A 19,919-nucleotide genomic window follows, 5' to 3' on the forward strand; every position below is an offset into this window, starting at 1 on the left:
TGAGCTTGTCTTATCCCTCCTTGGGATATTCATATGGTAGAAGAGAAATAAGAGTATTTTAAAAAGAGCTTTTATTTATGCCAAAATTATGAGTTAAGGCTGCTTAGAAAAAAAATAATTTAAAAAATAACAAAATTTTGAAAAAAAAATTACCATTTTTTTTTCTTGACAGTTGATCCTGAACCTTTTTCTTGCAACTTATTAAGATATTTCTTTTACATATGTAGTAATCTTAAATTAAGATTTCATTGAAGCTCTGTGAGGAGTCTGAAAATTTGGGGGTTGAAACTGAGAATTTGCCTCCATTGCTTAGCAGAATGTTGGGAATATTTTATAGTTTCAAGGTTTGTGGCCTGTGATTCACAACAAATAAATTTTACTTAGGATGCTGAAGACTTTTGTTTTGTTTTGTTTTGTTTTGTTTTCTCTAAGATTAAAAAAATCAAGCAAAATGAAGCAGGAATTTAAGCTCTTTTAATGGCTCCACTCTCTTTTACCTTTTGGAATGGTTTTCAAGAGATTGTAGAAGACCTTTGCCATTTCTCTCAGCCTCTTTGTTTAAAGTCTTCTGTAAGATTTGCCTTTTCTACCAGTGACTTTTTCAGCAAATCAAGGAAAATGGAGGGTTGAAAAGTGCTGTTTCAGGGAGTCCCAGTTCTGTGATGAATGGCAAAAAAAATTATTCCACCATGCAAAATAAAAAGATGGCTTTAGATAATTCCCTTCTCTACCAAACAGCAGCCTTTAATCTCAATGTTTTTATTGCATTGCTGGAGAGCCAAGAGAGGATTGGAGGAGTTAGGGGCCAATTACACCCACAGTGCAGCTCACATCTGATATCAATAATATTTCTTGGTCCTCTGAATATCAGCATGCCTTCTTCACACAAAAGTCTCAGCACAGGTGGAAATAAAGGTGCACTTAGCCCCATAAGGCTGAGAGGGAAAAATTGAGAGAGGAAAAGAGAATTATTTTCTTGACGTTGTCCAAAACCTTACTAAGGCCTGATGGTGACACAGCAGCAAATAAGTTTTAAAGTATTTCTATTTCTACTTTGACCCTTGCCCTAATTTTCAACTCATCTCCTTGGTACACCTTTCTCTTTCTTGTCCCCGTCACTTCCTCCCTTCCTTCCTCACCCCCTCCCCAAAGGAAGAATTCAGTTTACTCCCCCATGCCACAAGGCAGCCGTGTGAAGTCACATCCTGATAGAATAAGGAACTGCATAACCCATGCACACATCCAGAGTGCCCTCCCTTGCACTTAGTTTGGTTACAAATTCACAGCAGTTGCACGTCCAGTGGATTAACCTGAGTTAAACATGCTGAAGAGAAAACCATCTAATGTGTCTGATAAGGAGAAAAGTCAAAAGCCAAAGGTAAGAATGTGTCATTTTTGTCGCCAATTAATAATAATAACAACAGGAATTCATAACAATTTTTAATACGAGGGTTTCCTCTTAAATCCTAGCTGCAGGAGTTTCTTATGTGCTTGCAAGTACCTCGGTGCTATAATCTCAGGAGTCTGTTTGCATATACTCACTTTATAATAGTAAAGATCCAATTCAAGGAATCTCATTGTGAAGCTGCTATAGCTGTGCTAAAGAATTCTGGTGCTGGACTTCGTTGTTATATGCTCTGCATCAGTCTTTTAGCAGATGAGCACACAGAATCCCCTTTCTCCATTTCATCTATGATAAACAAATTATGTCCCAGAAAGGAGTGTGAGAATCAGTGAAGAATTAGAAAAGCTATTAAATTTGTTCCTTATTTTAATAAATTTGCTTTTGTATCACCATAACCACAGGAGAAGAGGGTACTTGGCAATCAGTGCTTGTCATTTTAATTTCTCTGGGAATCATTAAAATATCAGCCTGAAAGAAATACTCTAAGCAAATTGACTATGTGCTACACTGGACACTTTCCACAATCTGGAATTGTAAGAAAGGAACTGAGTTTTGTAAGATGCATAAAGATGCGTCCAATGCTCGAAATTTATTTTCAGTCCCTGCACTGAGTGCACAATGACCTCTGTGCATTATATTGTACAAGTATTGTAGAGTACTGCAAGGCTGCAGTGCAACAGCTACTGCTCAGCCTGAGTACTTCAGTGTCCATTTCTGCCTCAGTTTATCAGCACTGAAAATTTAACAAAGAGATTAGAAAAGCCTTTTAGTATTTCTCTGCTCTCAACAACTGGTGTTTCCCAATTTATAGATCCACCTTCTCATTGTTTGGGAATAGAGGTCCCTTAGTGACTTCTGTGTCCTAAGAGATTACTGCAGACACTGTTTCAGCAAGGAGGCCTTCTGATTTACACAGCACTGGCTTTTGTAGATTGTGCTTGCAATTTTAGACCATGACTCATTAACAGTTGAAATTAACGGCTTTTTCCATAGATTTGAAGTGATTTTGATACCATTTTCCCCCACATTTTAATTTTTTTTAAGGATTGCACTGGTTGGTTTGGTATGCATTTTTTTCTGCTCATTTATTATACTGTGTTTTAATGGCAGGGAAGAATTATAATTAATACCTAATTATATTATTGATTAAACAAGAAACGACTATGAAAGACTCTGGGGATAGGCTTTGTTTCCCTGTCTGTAAAATATTTTCAAAAGCCAGTTTTGGCCACTCTCTTCTTCCAAAAAAAGTCATTCCTTAACAATTGTCTGATTTTTATTTTTAAAGGCCCACTTTTGTACAGAACTGTGTAAACTTTCCACAAGGGGAATGCCTTTGCTGAATGTGCTGCTCACAATCAGGGCAGGGAAGCAGACAGCCCCACGTTGCATAGAATAGGAATCTTGGCACGTTTCAAAACTTGTCCCAGGGAAGCAACGCAAATACTCAAGTTGCTTAATGTTGAGTTGGGTAAGATGGGACACAAGTCTTCAACTCTTGGAGAAGTTACAGAATTTCACAACTGACCTCTGTAGGTCATGTCCTGGCTGGCCCTGCTCTGTGCTGGCCACATTTGATACCTCCTCATGCTCACATGGCATGATACCATTATCACTGGACAGGTCTTGGGCTCCCTCACCTTGCCTTTAGGCCACTTAGACATCCCAGTGTCTCCAACACATCCACACAGACCTGTGAGAAAGCCATAAAGTCCTGTTTTTCATTTTAAATGAAAATCAGGTTTGCAGCCTTAGACCCTCAAAGAGGACACCAAAAAGATCTTTTTAGGTAATTGAATCTTACCAAGGAAACGACTTGTCTTTATCAAACTGTACGAATTTCTGTGTGTTTATTAGAGTGTTTCACCAATATTTTCTTTTTAACCCTTTTGGTTTTATTACTTTCTAATGTGAAGAATACTGGCATGAATTGATGCCTTTGGATAAAGACGAATGAATATCACAGAGGGCTGGTGTTAAAGCCTTTCTCAAGGCAACTTGCTGTCCCTGTATAAAACCCCTCATGGAGGTGGGCAATTCAACGACCAATGCAAGAGTAATAGAGGTTCAGTATCTCACTGTTCACTATGTGCAATGCATTTACCTTTGTTATTGTGGTGCTTAAGGGACTTCTGCAGATGTGTTAGATGCTTCATAGACAAAAATCTATTTTAACGCTCTCAGTGTGCACTATGAAAAAGTTAATCTATGCCACAAAAGAATAGTTTTGCAGGGTTTTTTTGTCATGCAGCAAGATTTCAGTAGTGCTACAGCCATGCTAATAACTTCTTTGAATTGTCTGGCAGCTCTTGTGTATTCATGGATATGCATATAACTACTGAATGCATTTATATAAATAAACATTCATTGTTAGGCAAAAAGACATCTAAACCAGGTGTCATTCCAGAGAAAGCTGGGAGAGAAATGAGGTAGAAATGCATTCAAAAGAGATACTGGAAGGATTCTGATCCTTTGAAAATGTTTATTATTGTAGCTGTTCATACTAGTGCATGTTTATACTTTGTATAACAGCTTAGGAAGCTGAATTATAAAGGAAAAGTCTAAAGGGTTAAAAATACCCTGCTTAATGTTGAAGAAATTCAACCAATTGAAGAGCTAAGCTCTCTCTTCCAAGCCTATCTAGTCTAACTGATGTGTCTCTCCAGGACCTTAAATGACTTTCTATCACAACAGAACGTGTGCATCTCCCATCCCTCCCTTTAGGGAGTCCTTACCTGCCCTCCTTTCATTTCTGCCAGATGAGACACGGCTTGGTTTACACAGTGTAGCTGCTCAGAGCTGCAGAATTATTTGTGGGCAGGCGAGGTCAGACAAAGTAGGTCTTGCACAAAGCCCTGAGGTCCATGGTCACACCGATGGCTGGAGTGGCTCACTGCAGGGACAGCGTGTGGCTCCTGCACTCCTGGAGCACGGCAGAGAGGGAAAACAAGTGGGAAAGGAAGTGTGTCCTAAATGTGCTTCAGCTATGGGTCTGTGCAGTCTGTCCCACCATTCCCTCAGAGAGCTGGGGAGAAGGAGAGCAGTTGATTTGGAGGATGAAGGGAAGAGCCCTGAAGTCACCTGGATTTCAGCCTCTCTGAGCCTTATGACGTTACAGATGTCAGTGCATCTGGGGAGTGGAATGAAGCAGATTTAGAATGATAGTAAGAAAAAAACACTCTAACAAATTATACAGGTTCTAGTCTTCTCTTTTGTACACCCTTCAGGCAGCACCATACAGATAAAACCCCATTAAAGCACTTCACAGCTATTCTGCATTCCACTTCACACTGTTTTACACATTTGTCCAGGTGCAAATAATCTGTAAAACATCCCTGCATTGTCTTGCCCACTTGCCAGCACATGTAATGTTCTGGGCAGAACCTACTCCTTTCTGTCTCTCTCTCTTCCCTATTCCTCTGGACACAGCAAACTTGAGAACTGCCTGATGACTCTTGGCTTTACTTCAACATGAAGCAAAGACAACTTTGTGCCATTTTTTCTGGCTTGACTGAAGAAAGTCTTGTGTCATTATTCTACATGACAGTTGATCTATGTTTATGCTAAAGGTTTGAGACGTTTTTGTTTCCTTATTCTGCTTCCAAATGCACTTGGTGCTTTAAACTCAGCTTACTTCTGGTGTGTAAGACAATTCAGGGTCAATGCCTCTGCATTTTTTTTTAGGCAAAAAGACGTCCAAGCTTCTAAATAAATCAATATTCGCTTACTTAGGTGATAAACCATTATTTGTTTTCAGCGTTATGAGAAAAGCATGGCAAATCCAATGGAAGGAAACATTTTAATATGCAAATTTGTTCCCCAGTACAATTTCATACCAGTAATTTTACTTTTTATAAGCTTAAAATGAAACCCTGACATTGCAGAAATCAATGCACATTTTTGCCATATTCTTGAGGCCAGAATTTCACCTTTTTATATTTTCTTCACAGAAAGCCTGATCCTGATTTTGACTTAAATGAATAAATTAGCTGTTATCCCATTGATTTCAGCAGGATTATCTGAGTAAAGTTTATTGCTTGCCTAAGTGTTTGGAGCCTGTAATGCAGACAGATGCTATAAGCAAGTTTTTTGGGGCTGCATTTTTCTCGGATGGTGGCTCGTGCCTCTCCAATAGGGACTACTTATTAAAGAAAAGAAAACAGAAAATAGGTATAGCAAACCTAAACACCAAAAATAATTCAAGCCATAATTAGAACTTCTGTAGGACAAGATCTGCAGCGAAGAGATTGCTTGGTGTTAATGAATATTAACTAGGATTTATCCTTGAGTGGGAAAAGCTGAAGGTTTTAATTTTATTTCAAAGGTAAAGATTGGTAGAGTTATGAAGTTTTACATTCTTTTCTTTCCCCCTGAAATTTTGAGTGCATAATAAATGAGCCACTGCTAATGTCACAGATGCTAATTTTCACAACCATGACTGAAGTGATGTTCGTTTCCATTTGCATTTCATTCTAACAATGATGAGAGGTGATGAGTTGATGATAAGCTGTTTTCACCGTACTGCCCGCTGTGCAAATTTATGCTTATAGGCAAAGATGACACATAGTTCTGTCATTAAAGGGCTTTACTGCATTGCCTCTTGAGCAAAGACTGTTTGTCAAAATCCATTTGAACTCTGGTAAATAAGCAGGAACAGATGACAACATCTGGGAAGTATTTTTAAGAACCTGGTTTATGGTGTAAATACCTGTGGGCCTTTAGTGGGGGGGTTCAGAGAAAAATAATGATACTTGTAAAAATCATGTGTGTGTGGATGGGGAAAGGAGGGATTGCAGGTGACACTTCAGAAGGTGTTTTCTGTCTCCCCTAGGCTTCATAAAATACTGGAACAAGGTCAGAGTGAACCTTGGCTTATTTTTCTTGTGTGAGTGGGTGGTTCTACCATCAAATTACTGTTTCTTTTACTTCCGCTATTTTTTCTTTATTTATATTATCATCATGCTTCTCCATCGTCGGCTAATTATTCTGTATTTTCATGAGCCACTTCAGAAAGTTGTGTCTTAATATATATGTCAACATATTCTTCTAGAAAGCTGTTGAAATTTGAGGAATTTTGCTTTCTCAGCGGGAAGTAAAGGTCCAGAGTGTGGGGAAAGAACAGTCATCTCTCACCTGGCCCTGGGCAGGAGGCTGATTAGGATGACCAGACTCCCCATTTTGATGTTCACATCTAGACATAGTCTCATTGAGGACTTTGGCAACTCTTGGCTAGCTTTTGTTACAAAGGAAAAATTATATCTGTGGCCTGTTCCAGTACTGATGTAATTTGTGTGTTCCCTTGATTAAAGCATCTTTTGACATTTTTGTCAACTTTGCACAATACTCATTTAATTTCTTGTTTCTTCCCTATCTTGGTTTCCTTTACTAGCCAGGCTTAAGTCCTTAAGAGCAGAATATTTTAAAACAAGTGAGAGCAACCTTCTAAAGGGAATATTTACACATTAATATTCATTTTGCTTACAGTAACAAATCCAGGGTTTTGTTTGTTTTCTTAAGCAAGTAGGAACATTTCAAGAAGTCTGCCTGAACCACCTTATCCAGGCATTTTTAGAAACCAGACTATCAGCCACAGCATTTATAACTGTGCTCTCTGATAAATACCATAGCACAACTACCAAGGTGACATAAATCAGCATTAGTTGCGTCCTAATTCTTTAAGAGTTGTTTAAGAGCAGTTACTTACTCACTGAGTTTCTAGGAAAACCAAAATACCTCAAAGTAAATATTGGTCAGGATACCTGTCATTGCTGGGAAAAAAGCAGGTCTGGCAGAGGATGTGGCGTATAGTTTCCTGTACTTCCATATTCATCTAGTAATCTATGTCACAACATAAATTCAGACAAATGCTGTTACAAAGCCATCACTTGGCAGCTGTAAAAGCACCTTCTGGGTGGCCACAAACACTTCAGCCAGAAGAATCAACCCCTTGCTATGTGGGTAGAACCTGCTGGGAATACCCACTCCTGAGAAGGGGAAAAAAAGTCTTCTGGGCTCTGTAATCATAATATCCTTTAAGCTTTCTCTTCCGAAAGGCTGCAACAAAGACAGCAGAGTTACTCCAGTTGTTAGAAACAGTTATACTCTGTTCCACAAATTGGCAGTGTCAGTGGTTTTGCTCAATATTTGCTGCTTGGCACCAGTCTACAGATTATATATGCTCTGAATATTTAGCATATCATATATCCTTTAAACCATCCAAATGGAAAACTATTTCATGAATCAGAGGTGTGTTGTATGCGTGCTGTTATTCCATAGGAAGATGAACGATCAATTATCTTTTTTCTAAGTGAAATCTCTTCTGTGTTCATGCTTACTCTAACCCTTGTAGCTTTTTAAAAAAAAATTTATTCCACTTACAGTGCACCCAAGAGCATGTTCTTACTATTTTTCTTCTTAAACCTGAGAGTGAAATTCTAGCCTGTGGAAAAGTTTGGAGACTTCTTCAGGGAAGCTGCTTCTTTGACTATGCACAATATATACCCTTCTGCCACTTTTCCTCTCCATACTTTCTTTAGTTTATTCCATGGATACGCAGCAATCTGGATAATGACTTCACCTGCACAGAGTCTTCAGGCTGCTTAATTGCCAGTCATAACATCTTCTGGCCCCTTTCTGGAAAGCTGAATGTCAAGAGCAAAGGGTCTTCTATCTCATCACCCAGCACTGAAGCTGACAAATGTTCTCTGGCAAGAAGCTCTAGTGACCTGCTGGTTTGCACCATTATGTCTTCTGGGAGGAGTTTTAGCCCTTTTCCTACCCTTCTATGTCTTCATCTCTTTTATCACCTTCACAAGAACAGCCATGTAATCTAACACTGCTGAACTTGATTTCCATGAGGTGCTGAATGGTCACTTCCTTGAGAACTGTAAGAAGTGAGAGCTCCTCCACTTGTCCATGCTGACCTCATCAGAAGGTGTGGTAGGTTTGCTGCTCTTCCAGGTATATTGAAGGACAAATGTGACATGAGTCCCTGAATACTTGAGTACTTGGCTTTAGGTTTTTCTGCAGTGTTCCTCATGGCTTTTTCAGGGACAGGATAAACACCAAAGGAGCTCTGCTCAACCAGAAAACATGCTGCAGTTTCATTCCTCTACCATTATGTTTGAGACAGAGACGGGGATGTGTCACTGACAGGCTGCAGCCATGAGATAAAGAAATCAGCTTCACTTAGTAACAGCACAGCCCAAAGCAGATGTGTAAAGAGGGGACAACACTGGCCAAGCCAGCCGTGAGCTCTTGTGGCCTCTCTGCTGCCTGCACCTGTGCAAAGGGGATGCTCAGCTCTACCGCTCCTGAACGGTTTCACTGGCCACAGCTGTGCTGTTTTGCTCTTACACTTCTGCCTCCTTCTTTAAGATCAGATGGAATGTTCAGAAACCACTTCAAAAAGCTGGAAAGAGACATGGTTCATTGATGGTTAAGCTCAGAATCTGTGGAGAGGATGCATGAAATGACTGATGATGGTAGAGCAGGCATTCAGCTCTAGCACAAGCATGTGGCAAGGCTCTTCTGATGTTGGCTATTGGCATGTTAACGTTATTTTCTGCCTGTCTCTGTAATGGAGTTTACATTTGCTTGACTAATATATACTGGTAATTGTGGTAAAATGTTTGAAAATGTCTTTGTGTTTGCGATTTTAGCCAGTATCTGAAGGAATGGGCAGAGGCAACATCTTCCTACCCCTTCATGACAGCTTAAAAGGATGTAGTTGGTAGAGTTCCCTTTGCAGTGGTAGGGCTGATTTCAGTAGGATTTGGAGTACGTCCTTAAATCTGTGGCTCAAAGAACACCTCAAAGCCCTCGCTGCTGTCGTTGCCTCAGGAGCAGCACCTCACTGGTGAGCATCTCTCCACTGCATGTGGTGCTTGTGGAGGCTGCAGGAGCAGGGGAGGGGGAAAATGCTCAGTCTCACTCTTCTCATTTGTCAGAATGAAAACACACTTCAGGCACCTGGTACACTTGTTTTTCATGGAATGAAGATGTAGTTTTCCACTGAGCTGTGATGACAACAACCCATGCCACAGAGATATTAAAATGGAGAGAGGGGAATTGATTATTGGGTACCTTACTGGTACCCCCATGCACCATTAATTGTATTCATTCCTTTTCTGGAGTGACCTGAACAGAATCAGAATGATATCTTCAGATTCCTAGATTTTTTTTCCCCCCTAGGATTGCAATTATAGAGCTTACACTACAAAGCAAACAGGAATTTAATACGCTATAACTTGTGCACTAAGAAGGATTCTTACATACTCCCAAATCATATGGAAACCCTGAGGTGGCAACCTTCTTTCAGCTTCCATACAAAACCAAAAACTTGCTGAACTTATGAGTTCAAAATTCCCAGAAGCATATTTAGGATTCCCAGGCACAAATTCTGTGAGCATGTCCAGTTTTTGAAGCCTGAGAAGCGGCAATGAAGTGCCACATGTGCTTTCTTCAACTGGAAAATAAGGAAAACTTTGGCCTGTGGATGACAATAAGCCAATGCTGGAACACAGCCATTTGACAAGGGAGGACACAAGAAAGAGCAAAAATGGTGACCTAGTCTACATTTCAAGGGAGTCAAAAGTTAACGCACTCTAATGAACAGAGTATTTTATTTCTTTCTTGGTATTTTTGCTTTGTTTCCCAATATAAATGTGATTTAAATAAATGGACAGATAGATCTGATGAAGCACTCAAATTCACAGTGACTGATGATAGATACTGCACTGAATTTTGCTTCTCTACTGTAGTGCATCTCCATTAAGGTAATTTCAGTTAATCTCACTATGGATTCATTAATCAAGTGTAGTCAGGATGTCTGAAGGGAGATAATGAGGGGGAACAATGACCTATTGTTTGGATCTTATTCTTCAGCTCGTTATTTTGTTTATCATGTTCCATAACATTTGTACCCCGATAAATAAGTTCCAGTTGCAATTAGTTATCATAACAGATGACTAGGACATCTTTATTTACAAATTAAAAATCATTCCATAAATAGATCAATTCATTTTGTGCTCTCTTTACATCACATGCCTATACAGTATCAGTTCGCAGTGAAATGGAAACAAGGTGGACCTGTATATTTTAAAATTTCCTGCCTTTATCCAAAGATGCAAGCATCCACGGAGATAAAGTCCCTAATCCCAAATCTTTTTCTCTAAGCACTAACATCCTGCAGTATCAGCAGTCCTTAGTGTCTTCCAAAATTTCTCCTCTAAAATGCCCAAGAAAAGATTTGTTCATTTTTTACTTACTTTTTACTCATTTAGGATTACATACTGTATATCTGCCCCACATAAAGCTGTCACTATATTACTTTAAAAAAAAAATAGTTGAGGTTCTAAGAGCCCGGTGGGTTTGGAGACTGCTGAAGATGGGAATGTTTATAAGCTCTGTGATATTAACTGCAGCACTCAACCTCAGGTGACATAAAGCATGCAAAAAAGAACTTTCTGTCAGTTTTATTATTTCTAAAAAGGTTCCCCTTGAAAGAGAAGAGTGACCTTGCTCTGCTGAGCTGACATATGCCACTGAATTAATGGCTAGGCTTTGCTGTAGGGAAGCTTGCAGAAACATTACAACTCCAATGGCTGAGTTTGCTGCGCACATTAATCAGAGGAACCAAGATGATGTATCAAACACTCATTTAAAAGTAATAAAAACTAACTCTCTTTCTGCCCCCCTCCCCCAAGTTTCTTAGAATTAGCTTATTGTTGGAGATTACCTGTTGTCAAGGGTAAGACTGCAGTAGGGCAGTGAAACTCGTGTAGGGCTTTCTGAAGTTTGCTTACTCTTCAGAAAAAGAACAAACGAGCTTTTGGGACGGTCAGACTTGACCGTGGCTTAGAGGTTATTTTTTTAATCTTGTTTTTATCTGGAAAGTCGTTTGAAGGAACACCTTCCACTGAACAGCCAAATTCCCACCTCCTCTGCCAGGGTCATGCTGGTTGCCCCACTTGTGGGTGTGCTGGCCAGGCGTGGGGGTCCCTGTAAAACTGAACCTTTGGGGCTGGATTCTTCTCAGCTCCTCTTCAGGCATATGTATTTTTGTCTTCATTTAAGGCAAACATGTTTGTGAGTAATTTCTCTCACACAGGAAATCCAGCAAAACCCTGCAAGGTCAGGACCTAGGTAACACACAGCATTATTAAAATCATGCTGTTTAAGTAAGCAGGAAAGGACTTTAATTGAAGCTGCTAAGTGCTTTGGTTTTAGAATGTGAGAATTCGTCTGTGAATTCAGCGGGTTTGAAGAGGAGGAAGTTTCAGGAGAGGAAAGATGTTGGTATTTAAGGGATTAAAGATCAAAGCCTGCAATGCTTATGTAGTGTTCAACCAGCCTTTACTCAGGCAGCGCTCCCCTCTGCTGCAGTGATGGTTTTGTGGAGGGTGGATTTCAAGGCTCATCCCTCGGTGTTTCTGCCCGTGTGTAAAATGAAGGGTAGAAAAAGGATGGCAGGGAGGTGGAAGCGCACATCATGCCAAATCCTTAACTGTCATTTTCATAGCTCCTCTGAGTTTGTCACACATCCTTAACCTTCTTTTAAAGTCATTTTCTTTTCATGGTTTTGTGTGCCACTGAAAGTCACTTTTAATTAAATGTCATATAAATAATAAAGTCTTAATTACAGAATTATTGCAAATACCTGTGTGCACACTCCCAGAATTGGACAGACTGCCAGAAGAGCACAAGGAGTGACTTTTCTCACTGGCAACTGAGAGTGCTCTGCAGCAACTGGGCAGGAATGATGGTGCTCAAAATTCAGGGTCAATGTGCATTTAAAGAAAGTGGAGTCAGGTCCCTTCCCCTCCTTGCACATTTTGCAATACTCACTTGCACAAAACTTTCCGAGTGTTAAGACTGGCGTTTCCTGAATTGCTTCCTTACTTAGTCCCTCACAAAGTTGTTTAATCAACACAGCACATTTTTTTTTTTTGCCAGACCAAACTGCCTCTTGGCTCAGATGTCCTACATGGTTGCCCCCTCCAGAGGAAGACTTACAGACCTTGCAAAAAATCCCACCCTCATCTGACTTGAGGAACAGCAGCTGTGACCTTCTCAGTTGCCCCAGCAGGTGGCTGCCCAGGGCAAGGTGCCCCTGGAAAGCACTGGAGACTGGGTTTCTAGTGGTGACTCTAACTGGGTTATTGGGAACTGCGTGCCTCGTGTCAGCGGGGATTTAGGGCTGAGAGACTGAGGCTGGTACCACTTAAAGGCACTGATAAAACAGCTGCTCAGTGTTTACTTTGGAGAGTGCAGTTTGTTCACCTGGAGGAGTGTTAGTTATGATTAACTCATTTTTTAAATTCAGCTTTGCTTTTCCAGTCCTTTTCCACTGTTAAATTTAGGGTGTTTGATCTGAGGCCTCATGGTGGCAGTTCTGTTCAAAGTCCACTTTGCTCCCCTCTCTCCCCCACCTCCATGCAGCTACTGAACACCAGGCCATGATAACAACCAGTCTTTTATAGAGTCATTTTTAAGCCAGTTAAAAATGCCATTTTAGTAGATTGCTCTATTTGAGTTAGCAGGAACAAGCTGTATCTTTTTTATTGCTTTTGACTGGTGAAGTGCAAGGTTTAGGCTGTGTTTCATGTGGGCTATAAAGTTATATTAATGTATTGGTTAGTGGTCAGAAGTTCTGTATGTGTAACTAATGTGTAAATAGGAAAAATTCCCTGTGGTACAGAGGTCATGATGTTTTCTCTTTTGTTGCTTCCCTTACCCTTTGGAGAGTCACTTAATCTTTTATGCAAATTCTCATTTTTTATACAGAAGTGAGGATTTTTTTGGTGGTGTTTGGTTTGTGGGTTTTTTCCCACAGAACATCCAAAAAGCTATAAATTGCTATCTTGCCATCTGGGAAAGTAGGAGACAATTCTTTTGATTATCTATGCAAGAAGATAAGCTAGCAGAGTGGAAATATTCATCCCTACTTGGTAACTCTTTCATTCTCAGAGTGGTCTCCTCCGTCTGAAGGGACTAGAACCATCAGGGAATAGAACAAATGAATCAAATCCTGATCTCCACTTATCTCCATCAATCAGAGCAGCAAGAACAGGCTGTTCTCTTGAGGGCTGCTGTGTCTGCTTTCAAAAAAGAGGGAAGAAGACAAGTGTATGTGGCAGGCAAGGAAATTGAGCAACATGCTGAGCTCCCTTTTTGTTACTTCCAGTGTCCATGTTCGCCCCTATACAGCTTACATGGTTTGGGTAGTCTAAGCATGAATGGAAGGTAAAAATTAAAATGCATGGAGGAATTTGAAGAGATTCACATGTGTGAGAGGGTCAGTACAAAGCCTTTGACACATGCAGGATTTAAAAGATATTTTGAATAGGACTTGAAGCAAAATATAATGGGTCAGAATTTATGACAGCAGGCAAACACATTGCTGAGCAGTGTGAATTGTCCAAAGAAAAATATGGGATGAATATCTCCCATAATGATTATTTATCAGGATAACTGCAGTCAGTTTTGGCTCAAAGGTTGTTTTTTAGACACCAGGGAGGTTCTGACTAGCTTGTCACAGACAAGAACTTCTCCTGTGATATGTCCTACAAGGGAAGGATGTTTCATAAGAGAAAGACATGGATTGCAGAAGCTGTTGTTTTATTATTTGCATACCATACCATATTATTTTCTAGGGAAAATGATAGGCTATTTACAGCCTAAATCAGACAATCAACTGCAGACTGTCCAAATTAAAATAAACAACAATTACATAGCACTTATCCCATTAAAAGGATTTTTTAAAGTTCCTGGATTTCAGGGAATAAATGATATAGGAGAAGGAAGAAGGTTTTCAAATACTTAAAAGTATCTTTGATATTTTCTTTTATGTTAGTTTGGAATACTGAATGGGAAGAGATGAAAGTTAATACGTTGATTTATAGAAATTATTTGATCATCCCTTGTGCAGGAAAACACAGTTGTTTCTCCCTCTGCCCGTGCCTCCATTAGATTTTACTGAGCAAATTCGTATTTGCTTAACATATCCCTGGGTAGCTCTTGCATGAATTGAGCCAGAAAAACCACTTAACTTTATAGGATGCTGAATCCTGGTATCAAAAGTCAATAGCATATTTTCTCTTAGTAGCTTTGCATTTACTTTAAAAGCTTCCCTTCACCTGGAAATAAGGCCTGTCCATATCTTCACAAAGTAGGTGTTCCCTGACACTAATGCAGTGACTGACACTACTGAAAGTAATAGTCCCATTCCCTTTGCAGCCAGGAGCTCCTAAATCTGCTTTTCGTTATCAGTATAATGGGGTTGGATACATTTTTAAAAGGTGGTGCCTATTGATTACTTAATGGAAAAAGTTAGTATAGAGAACTGCTGAAGCAGCCCTATTCAGTGCTCTCCAGTGCAGCAACACCATTATCTAGAACAGTGGAAATCATCCTGTAACCCTTATTAATATTTAATAAGGATGAAGCAACACTGAAGTACACTTCCAAATAGCCCCAGGCTCCTGCACGTGTAGGATATAAGGTTGTTTCGAGGGTCAAAAAAGAATAACTGCTCAAGCTGTTTATAGGTAAGACCAACACTAAACAATGTTTTTCCTCTTGTTCCTTTTAAACTATTTCCAGCACATCTGCACTTTAATATACACTTATTCCTACTAGACATATTGAAGTGTTGGAATGCAACAGAAAGGTCAGTGTATGTTTAGAGATTGCTGAGACAATTTTATACTTTCCCTTCCCGGTATTGCTGTGAATCCCAGGCTCCCTTCTCCCTCCTGCTCTGTGCTGCAGGGCACATTTGGCTGGGCTGACAAGCTAGTCAAAGGTGTTAATCCTGTCTAATAGAACCATAATCCTCAGGGTTGTGTTTTTATATCATACTATTGAGCTAACCCCTTGTCACAGGATGTTCTTCATCTACTTAATAGCAAAGCTTTTTATGGGAATTTTAGATAAAATTAAATGTGCAATACAAATTGTAATTTTCAGTTTCACAATGTAAAAACAAACAAATAAACCACAATGTTTAGACACCAGAGATTTTACAATCAATTAAAAGGAGAGCTGTGTGATTTTTATCTTTTCTTTTTTTTCCCCTCAGTAAATAGTAAATGTCATTATAATTGTCCAAAAATATTCACAAATCTGGGTCAGTTTCTTCAAGTAACCTTTGGCTGGAAATATTTTTCAGGTTAGATGTGCCCAGAAATATTAGGGTGGGGGTGGGAAGGGAAAGAGAATGTTATTCTTTTAAGCTGCACTGCTTAGAATATGGAGCCAAAATGTGTAGACTTTTCCATCTGACTCTGCTCAAGCTCCCACTGCTATGTCCACATTCATTTTTTGGGGGAGGTGGCAGAACTGGTTAATAAATAAGTTTGGGGAAGCAGGGAAACACATCAAGGAGGGATTTCTCCTTAACTTCTCTGGAAGCTGGTCCATGCCAGCATTAATGTGCCTGCAGTGTGAAGGCAGGCAAAGGCACTGGCTCCCAAACCAGTCCTTTGCTCCTCCTCTTTTGTTGCCCAAAGGATGTTCTACCTCTGTTGCTTCTGAGGCTGCTTCATGACAATTCCTTCCTGGTGGAGAAGATTGGAACTCTGTAATAGGAAAGCTGGGAGCTCACAAGTCTTTTAAGGCTTGTGAAGTTCCTGGATTGACAGCAAAAGGAGGGAGCTGGAGATGCCAGGTGAAGAGTGCACAGTGGGTGCTTTAGAAATCTGGGGGAGATGAAAATATGACTCATGTGGGTGGGGGTGGGGGAAGAAAGCAATGGAACAAGGAACTAGTTTGGCTGAAATCACATGGGCAAGGTAAAAGGATGAATAACTACAGGAAAAGCTGTAGCCCAGATACTCTGAAATCACTTATTAAATCAGACAGAATGTATTTATTTTGTGGTTTACTATTTTAGTTCAGTGTTTTTTTCCTCCAGAGGGGATTTTGAATACTCAAAAATAGACTGAGATTTTATTGCCTCATGTATAATAGTGAACCCTGCTCAAGAACTCTCATACTGCATTAAAGATTTTCATTTAGTATGGAAGAGGGAAGTACTTAAAAAACCTGAAGTCATTCTAGAGCTAGCTGTGAGTATTGGTGAAGACATAAAAGCAAGCTTTTAAAAACACTATAAAGTGGATAGATGTCCAAATTCTGGCTGTTTCTAGGGCCACACTTAAAGGGATGCCCTAATCTGTTATTAACTTGGCATCAATGTCGATTTTATGCATTTTGCCCCCATGGGCAGTGAGTGCAGTGTCAGGCAGCTCTGCCTGGGCATGTCTGACAGGTGTTTCTGTATGACCCCACTCCTCAAAATCTGCTGTGCCACTTCCCTCCTTTCCATGTCATTTATCCATGTGCAGAAAGAGTACAAACTAGAAGGAAGTCAGAACAATCTATTCACTGTCTCTTAATGAGCAGTTCAGGTGACGCAGCTTTCTTAAGCCAAGTAAAGCTGTGGCATGGCAAAAAATTGTACCCATTTATGTTTAAAAATCAGAATTTCTAATTGGAAAATTGGGAAGAAAAGCACAAGGCTGCCTGATTATTCTGTTACTTACTCCCTCTGCAATGTGTGCATTTTGGACAAGAGGTATTCATAATCCTCATTCATAATCCTGAGTCCTTGCTTATTCCTGATGGTAAAGAACCATAAATTGTCTTCCCAGCTGAAAACATGCATTGTATAAATTGCTACAATTTACACCACCAAAACCAAGTCTATTGCTTGTATCATATTTATGATGACACCTTTTTTTTTTTTGAAACTCATAAATAAGTCTTTCTTACCTGCAAATAATGCATGTTTATTTACCTACATAAATAATGTGAAATGGATGTAAAGAACTCATAATCATATCCATTACCTAATTAGAATTTGAAGTAGCATTGTTTCTCTTACTTGTTTTTCTACTTCTGCCTGTACAGTCATAATTTTTTCCCCTACAGTCACCTCATATTTTGTTTCTAGCTGGATGTAGCAGTTCATGGTCCACCGAAATGGGAGGGATTTTTAACACCAACAGGTGGCTCGACAGTCTTAATAACAGAACAAAGTAAAACAGCACCAGTGAGTCAAGGTTTGTCTTCTCTTCTTTTACAGCGCACGAGCAGCTTTGGGAGCTTTGACCGTTTCAGGCATCACTCAATATCAAAGACAGATGATTCAGCTGAGGTCTGTAGAACACAAAGTTTGAATTTCTGCAGTTCACTTTCCCGTGACAGTTATGCAAAAACATTGGAAAGCTATTGTGTAAATTTTGCAGTGCTGAGAACTTTACTTGTATACCTGCATCTCTTCACTGATTGAGGCCTTGACAAAAATAACCAAGAGAATCACACCTAAACTAAAGTGCTAAACTTTGGCACTTTGATGTGAAAATAGAAACAATTTAAAAAAAAAAAAAGTGCACTTCACATCCGTGCGTGCCCAAAGTACCCAGCACTTTACAAGTAACCCACAGATGTCTCACTTCTGTTTTCAAGACCTCTGCAAAAATTCCCTCAATTCTTACTGATCTTAGGGACAATAAATAATGGGAAATAACATTACCTACCATAAAATATATTTTCTTTCTGTCATTTATACATAGAGTATTGTGCTGCAAACCTGTTTAGGTACACAGTTTCCAAGGAAAATGCCCATGACTGAATATTGTCATGCTAACTGTGTTAGTGTCCTTAATATTTCCCCGTAATTTCTGCTTCAGCTTGCTGTGTTTTATTTTCGTGGTGAGTTATTGCTTACTTTTTGATTTCAAAACAGATATCTGAGCTGGAGACTATAAGTGACATTGGGGAAGCAGTACAAATCAAAGCAGCAAACAATGGAGGAAGTCTGAGCAAGAAAATGAGAGCCATTTCACTTACCATGAAGAAAAAGATGGGTAAAAAATACATCAAGGCACTCTCTGAGGAGATGGTAAATACAGCCTAAGAGCCTTGTGTTTGCTGGAAATACATGTGAAGTAAAAACATTACATGCATTTTTTCTGTTCATGCTTCAGCTGTCCTCAGTTGTGACAAACCATAAAACCAGGGTAACAACACATACTGAATTAAGCCAGCTTTTGGTATGTACCTGTTCTTTCACGTGCATTTTAGTGCACATGCAAATCACACAGTAAGAGCCCAAGAGAGTCATAAAACTCCTACTTCATTTAATTTTGTTTTTTCATCAAGGAACATTTGTATGAGCATGTGTGTATGAGCACAAAAACCATCCTCATGTGTGGACACAAGGGAGTATTGGTTAAACCCAATCATCAGTCTGATGCTCAATTTGTACAAAAAGATTAATTAGAAGAATTTATCTCCCAATACAAGAATTATTTCTGAAGTCCACTTTGTAAAGGTCAGCCAGCATCCTAGAGAATTCCAACTCATACACCTTATCTCCTTTTACCTTATCTAATCTTAGTGAAACTATCTTTATTAAACATAAAAAATATAATCTTGCACATACTGCAAACCCTGTTTTCTCAGTACTTTGTATCAGTAAGTTCCAAAATTTAAAACCATAAGGAAAAAACTTGTCACACTTAACAATCCTAAAAAATCTAGCTAGTCTGCATCCTATCTCACATGTCAATATCAACTAATATCACTAAGTAAGGAAAATCAATGAGGAACATCACAAGTAGAAAATAATTTTCCACAGGATACCTTTAAATACCTTTTGGAGGACCAAGACAAGGATCTGTATTTCATTCATTTAGGTTTTTTTGTTGTTGTTGTTGTTGTTGTTGTTGTTGTTGTTGTTTTTCTAAACTGCAATCAATGATATTTATATTATATTTTTATATTTCCTTTCTGCACATTTAAAGCAACAATTCCCATGACAGAAGTTCAATGGATTATCTGGTTGGACACACATGTAGCATGATCTTCCTTCCTGCAGGAGATGATGACAATCAATACCAGCATCCTGATTAATCTGTTATGCTGCTGGCTGGTGTAACAAGCACAATTCTTGTTGAAAACCAGTATAGTTCTTCATTTCAGTGCTCTGCCTGACATGTATAGATCTCTACTTCACACATGCACTGTCATCTTTGCTTCATCACCTCACAAGTGAATAACTAATTTTTCCCCAAATACAATGTGCTGAAGGAAGTTTCAGTTGTATCTGGATATCACATGCACTGGCAACATGATGAATTCTACTGAAAAATCCCTCTCTTTGAAAGATCTATTTCATTTATCTGTTACATTGTCTCTAACTTAACTGTGACTGAAATATGGATCTTATTGTTTTGAGCAGGCTGTGATTCCTGAGGTGTGATTTATTGGGATAAACTCAAGGGGCCAATTTCATACACCATTAGACTTTGTGAGAGAAACATGCACTTGTTAATTCTGAAATGCCCTGGATTTCGAGGACAGGGTGAATGCTGGGCAGTGTGGTGAGCACGGTGCTAGAACATACCAGTGCCCTATGTGTGTGCAAGCTGTCCCCAGCCTGCCACCAAGCAACCACCATCTTCAGAAGTTCAGTGTAAAACACAGCTGTGTCAGCCAGCTCTTC

At 39.4% G+C, this 19,919-nt stretch overlaps 1 protein-coding gene across 2 annotated transcripts in view; it reads left to right on the forward strand.

Annotated features, from left to right (window-relative positions):
- Positions 1-19,919, forward strand: part of SAMSN1 (SAM domain, SH3 domain and nuclear localization signals 1) — a 50,971-nt gene that overhangs the window by 15,372 nt on the left and 15,680 nt on the right. The window contains exons 1-3 of one of the 2 annotated variants that reach the window (XM_053970282.1): positions 1,284-1,378; positions 17,496-17,567; positions 18,159-18,314. In XM_053970282.1, the coding sequence (XP_053826257.1) occupies positions 1,322-1,378; positions 17,496-17,567; positions 18,159-18,314 (285 nt within the window). In that variant the 5' untranslated portion in view covers positions 1,284-1,321. Of the gene's footprint in view, positions 1-1,283; positions 1,379-17,495; positions 17,568-18,158; positions 18,315-19,919 lie in introns of those variants that run through there. The other variant, XM_053970283.1, reaches the window with a different exon arrangement.

The sequence above is a fragment of the Vidua macroura genome, chromosome 2 (assembly GCF_024509145.1).
Source record: "Vidua macroura isolate BioBank_ID:100142 chromosome 2, ASM2450914v1, whole genome shotgun sequence".
NCBI lineage: Eukaryota > Metazoa > Chordata > Aves > Passeriformes > Viduidae > Vidua > Vidua macroura.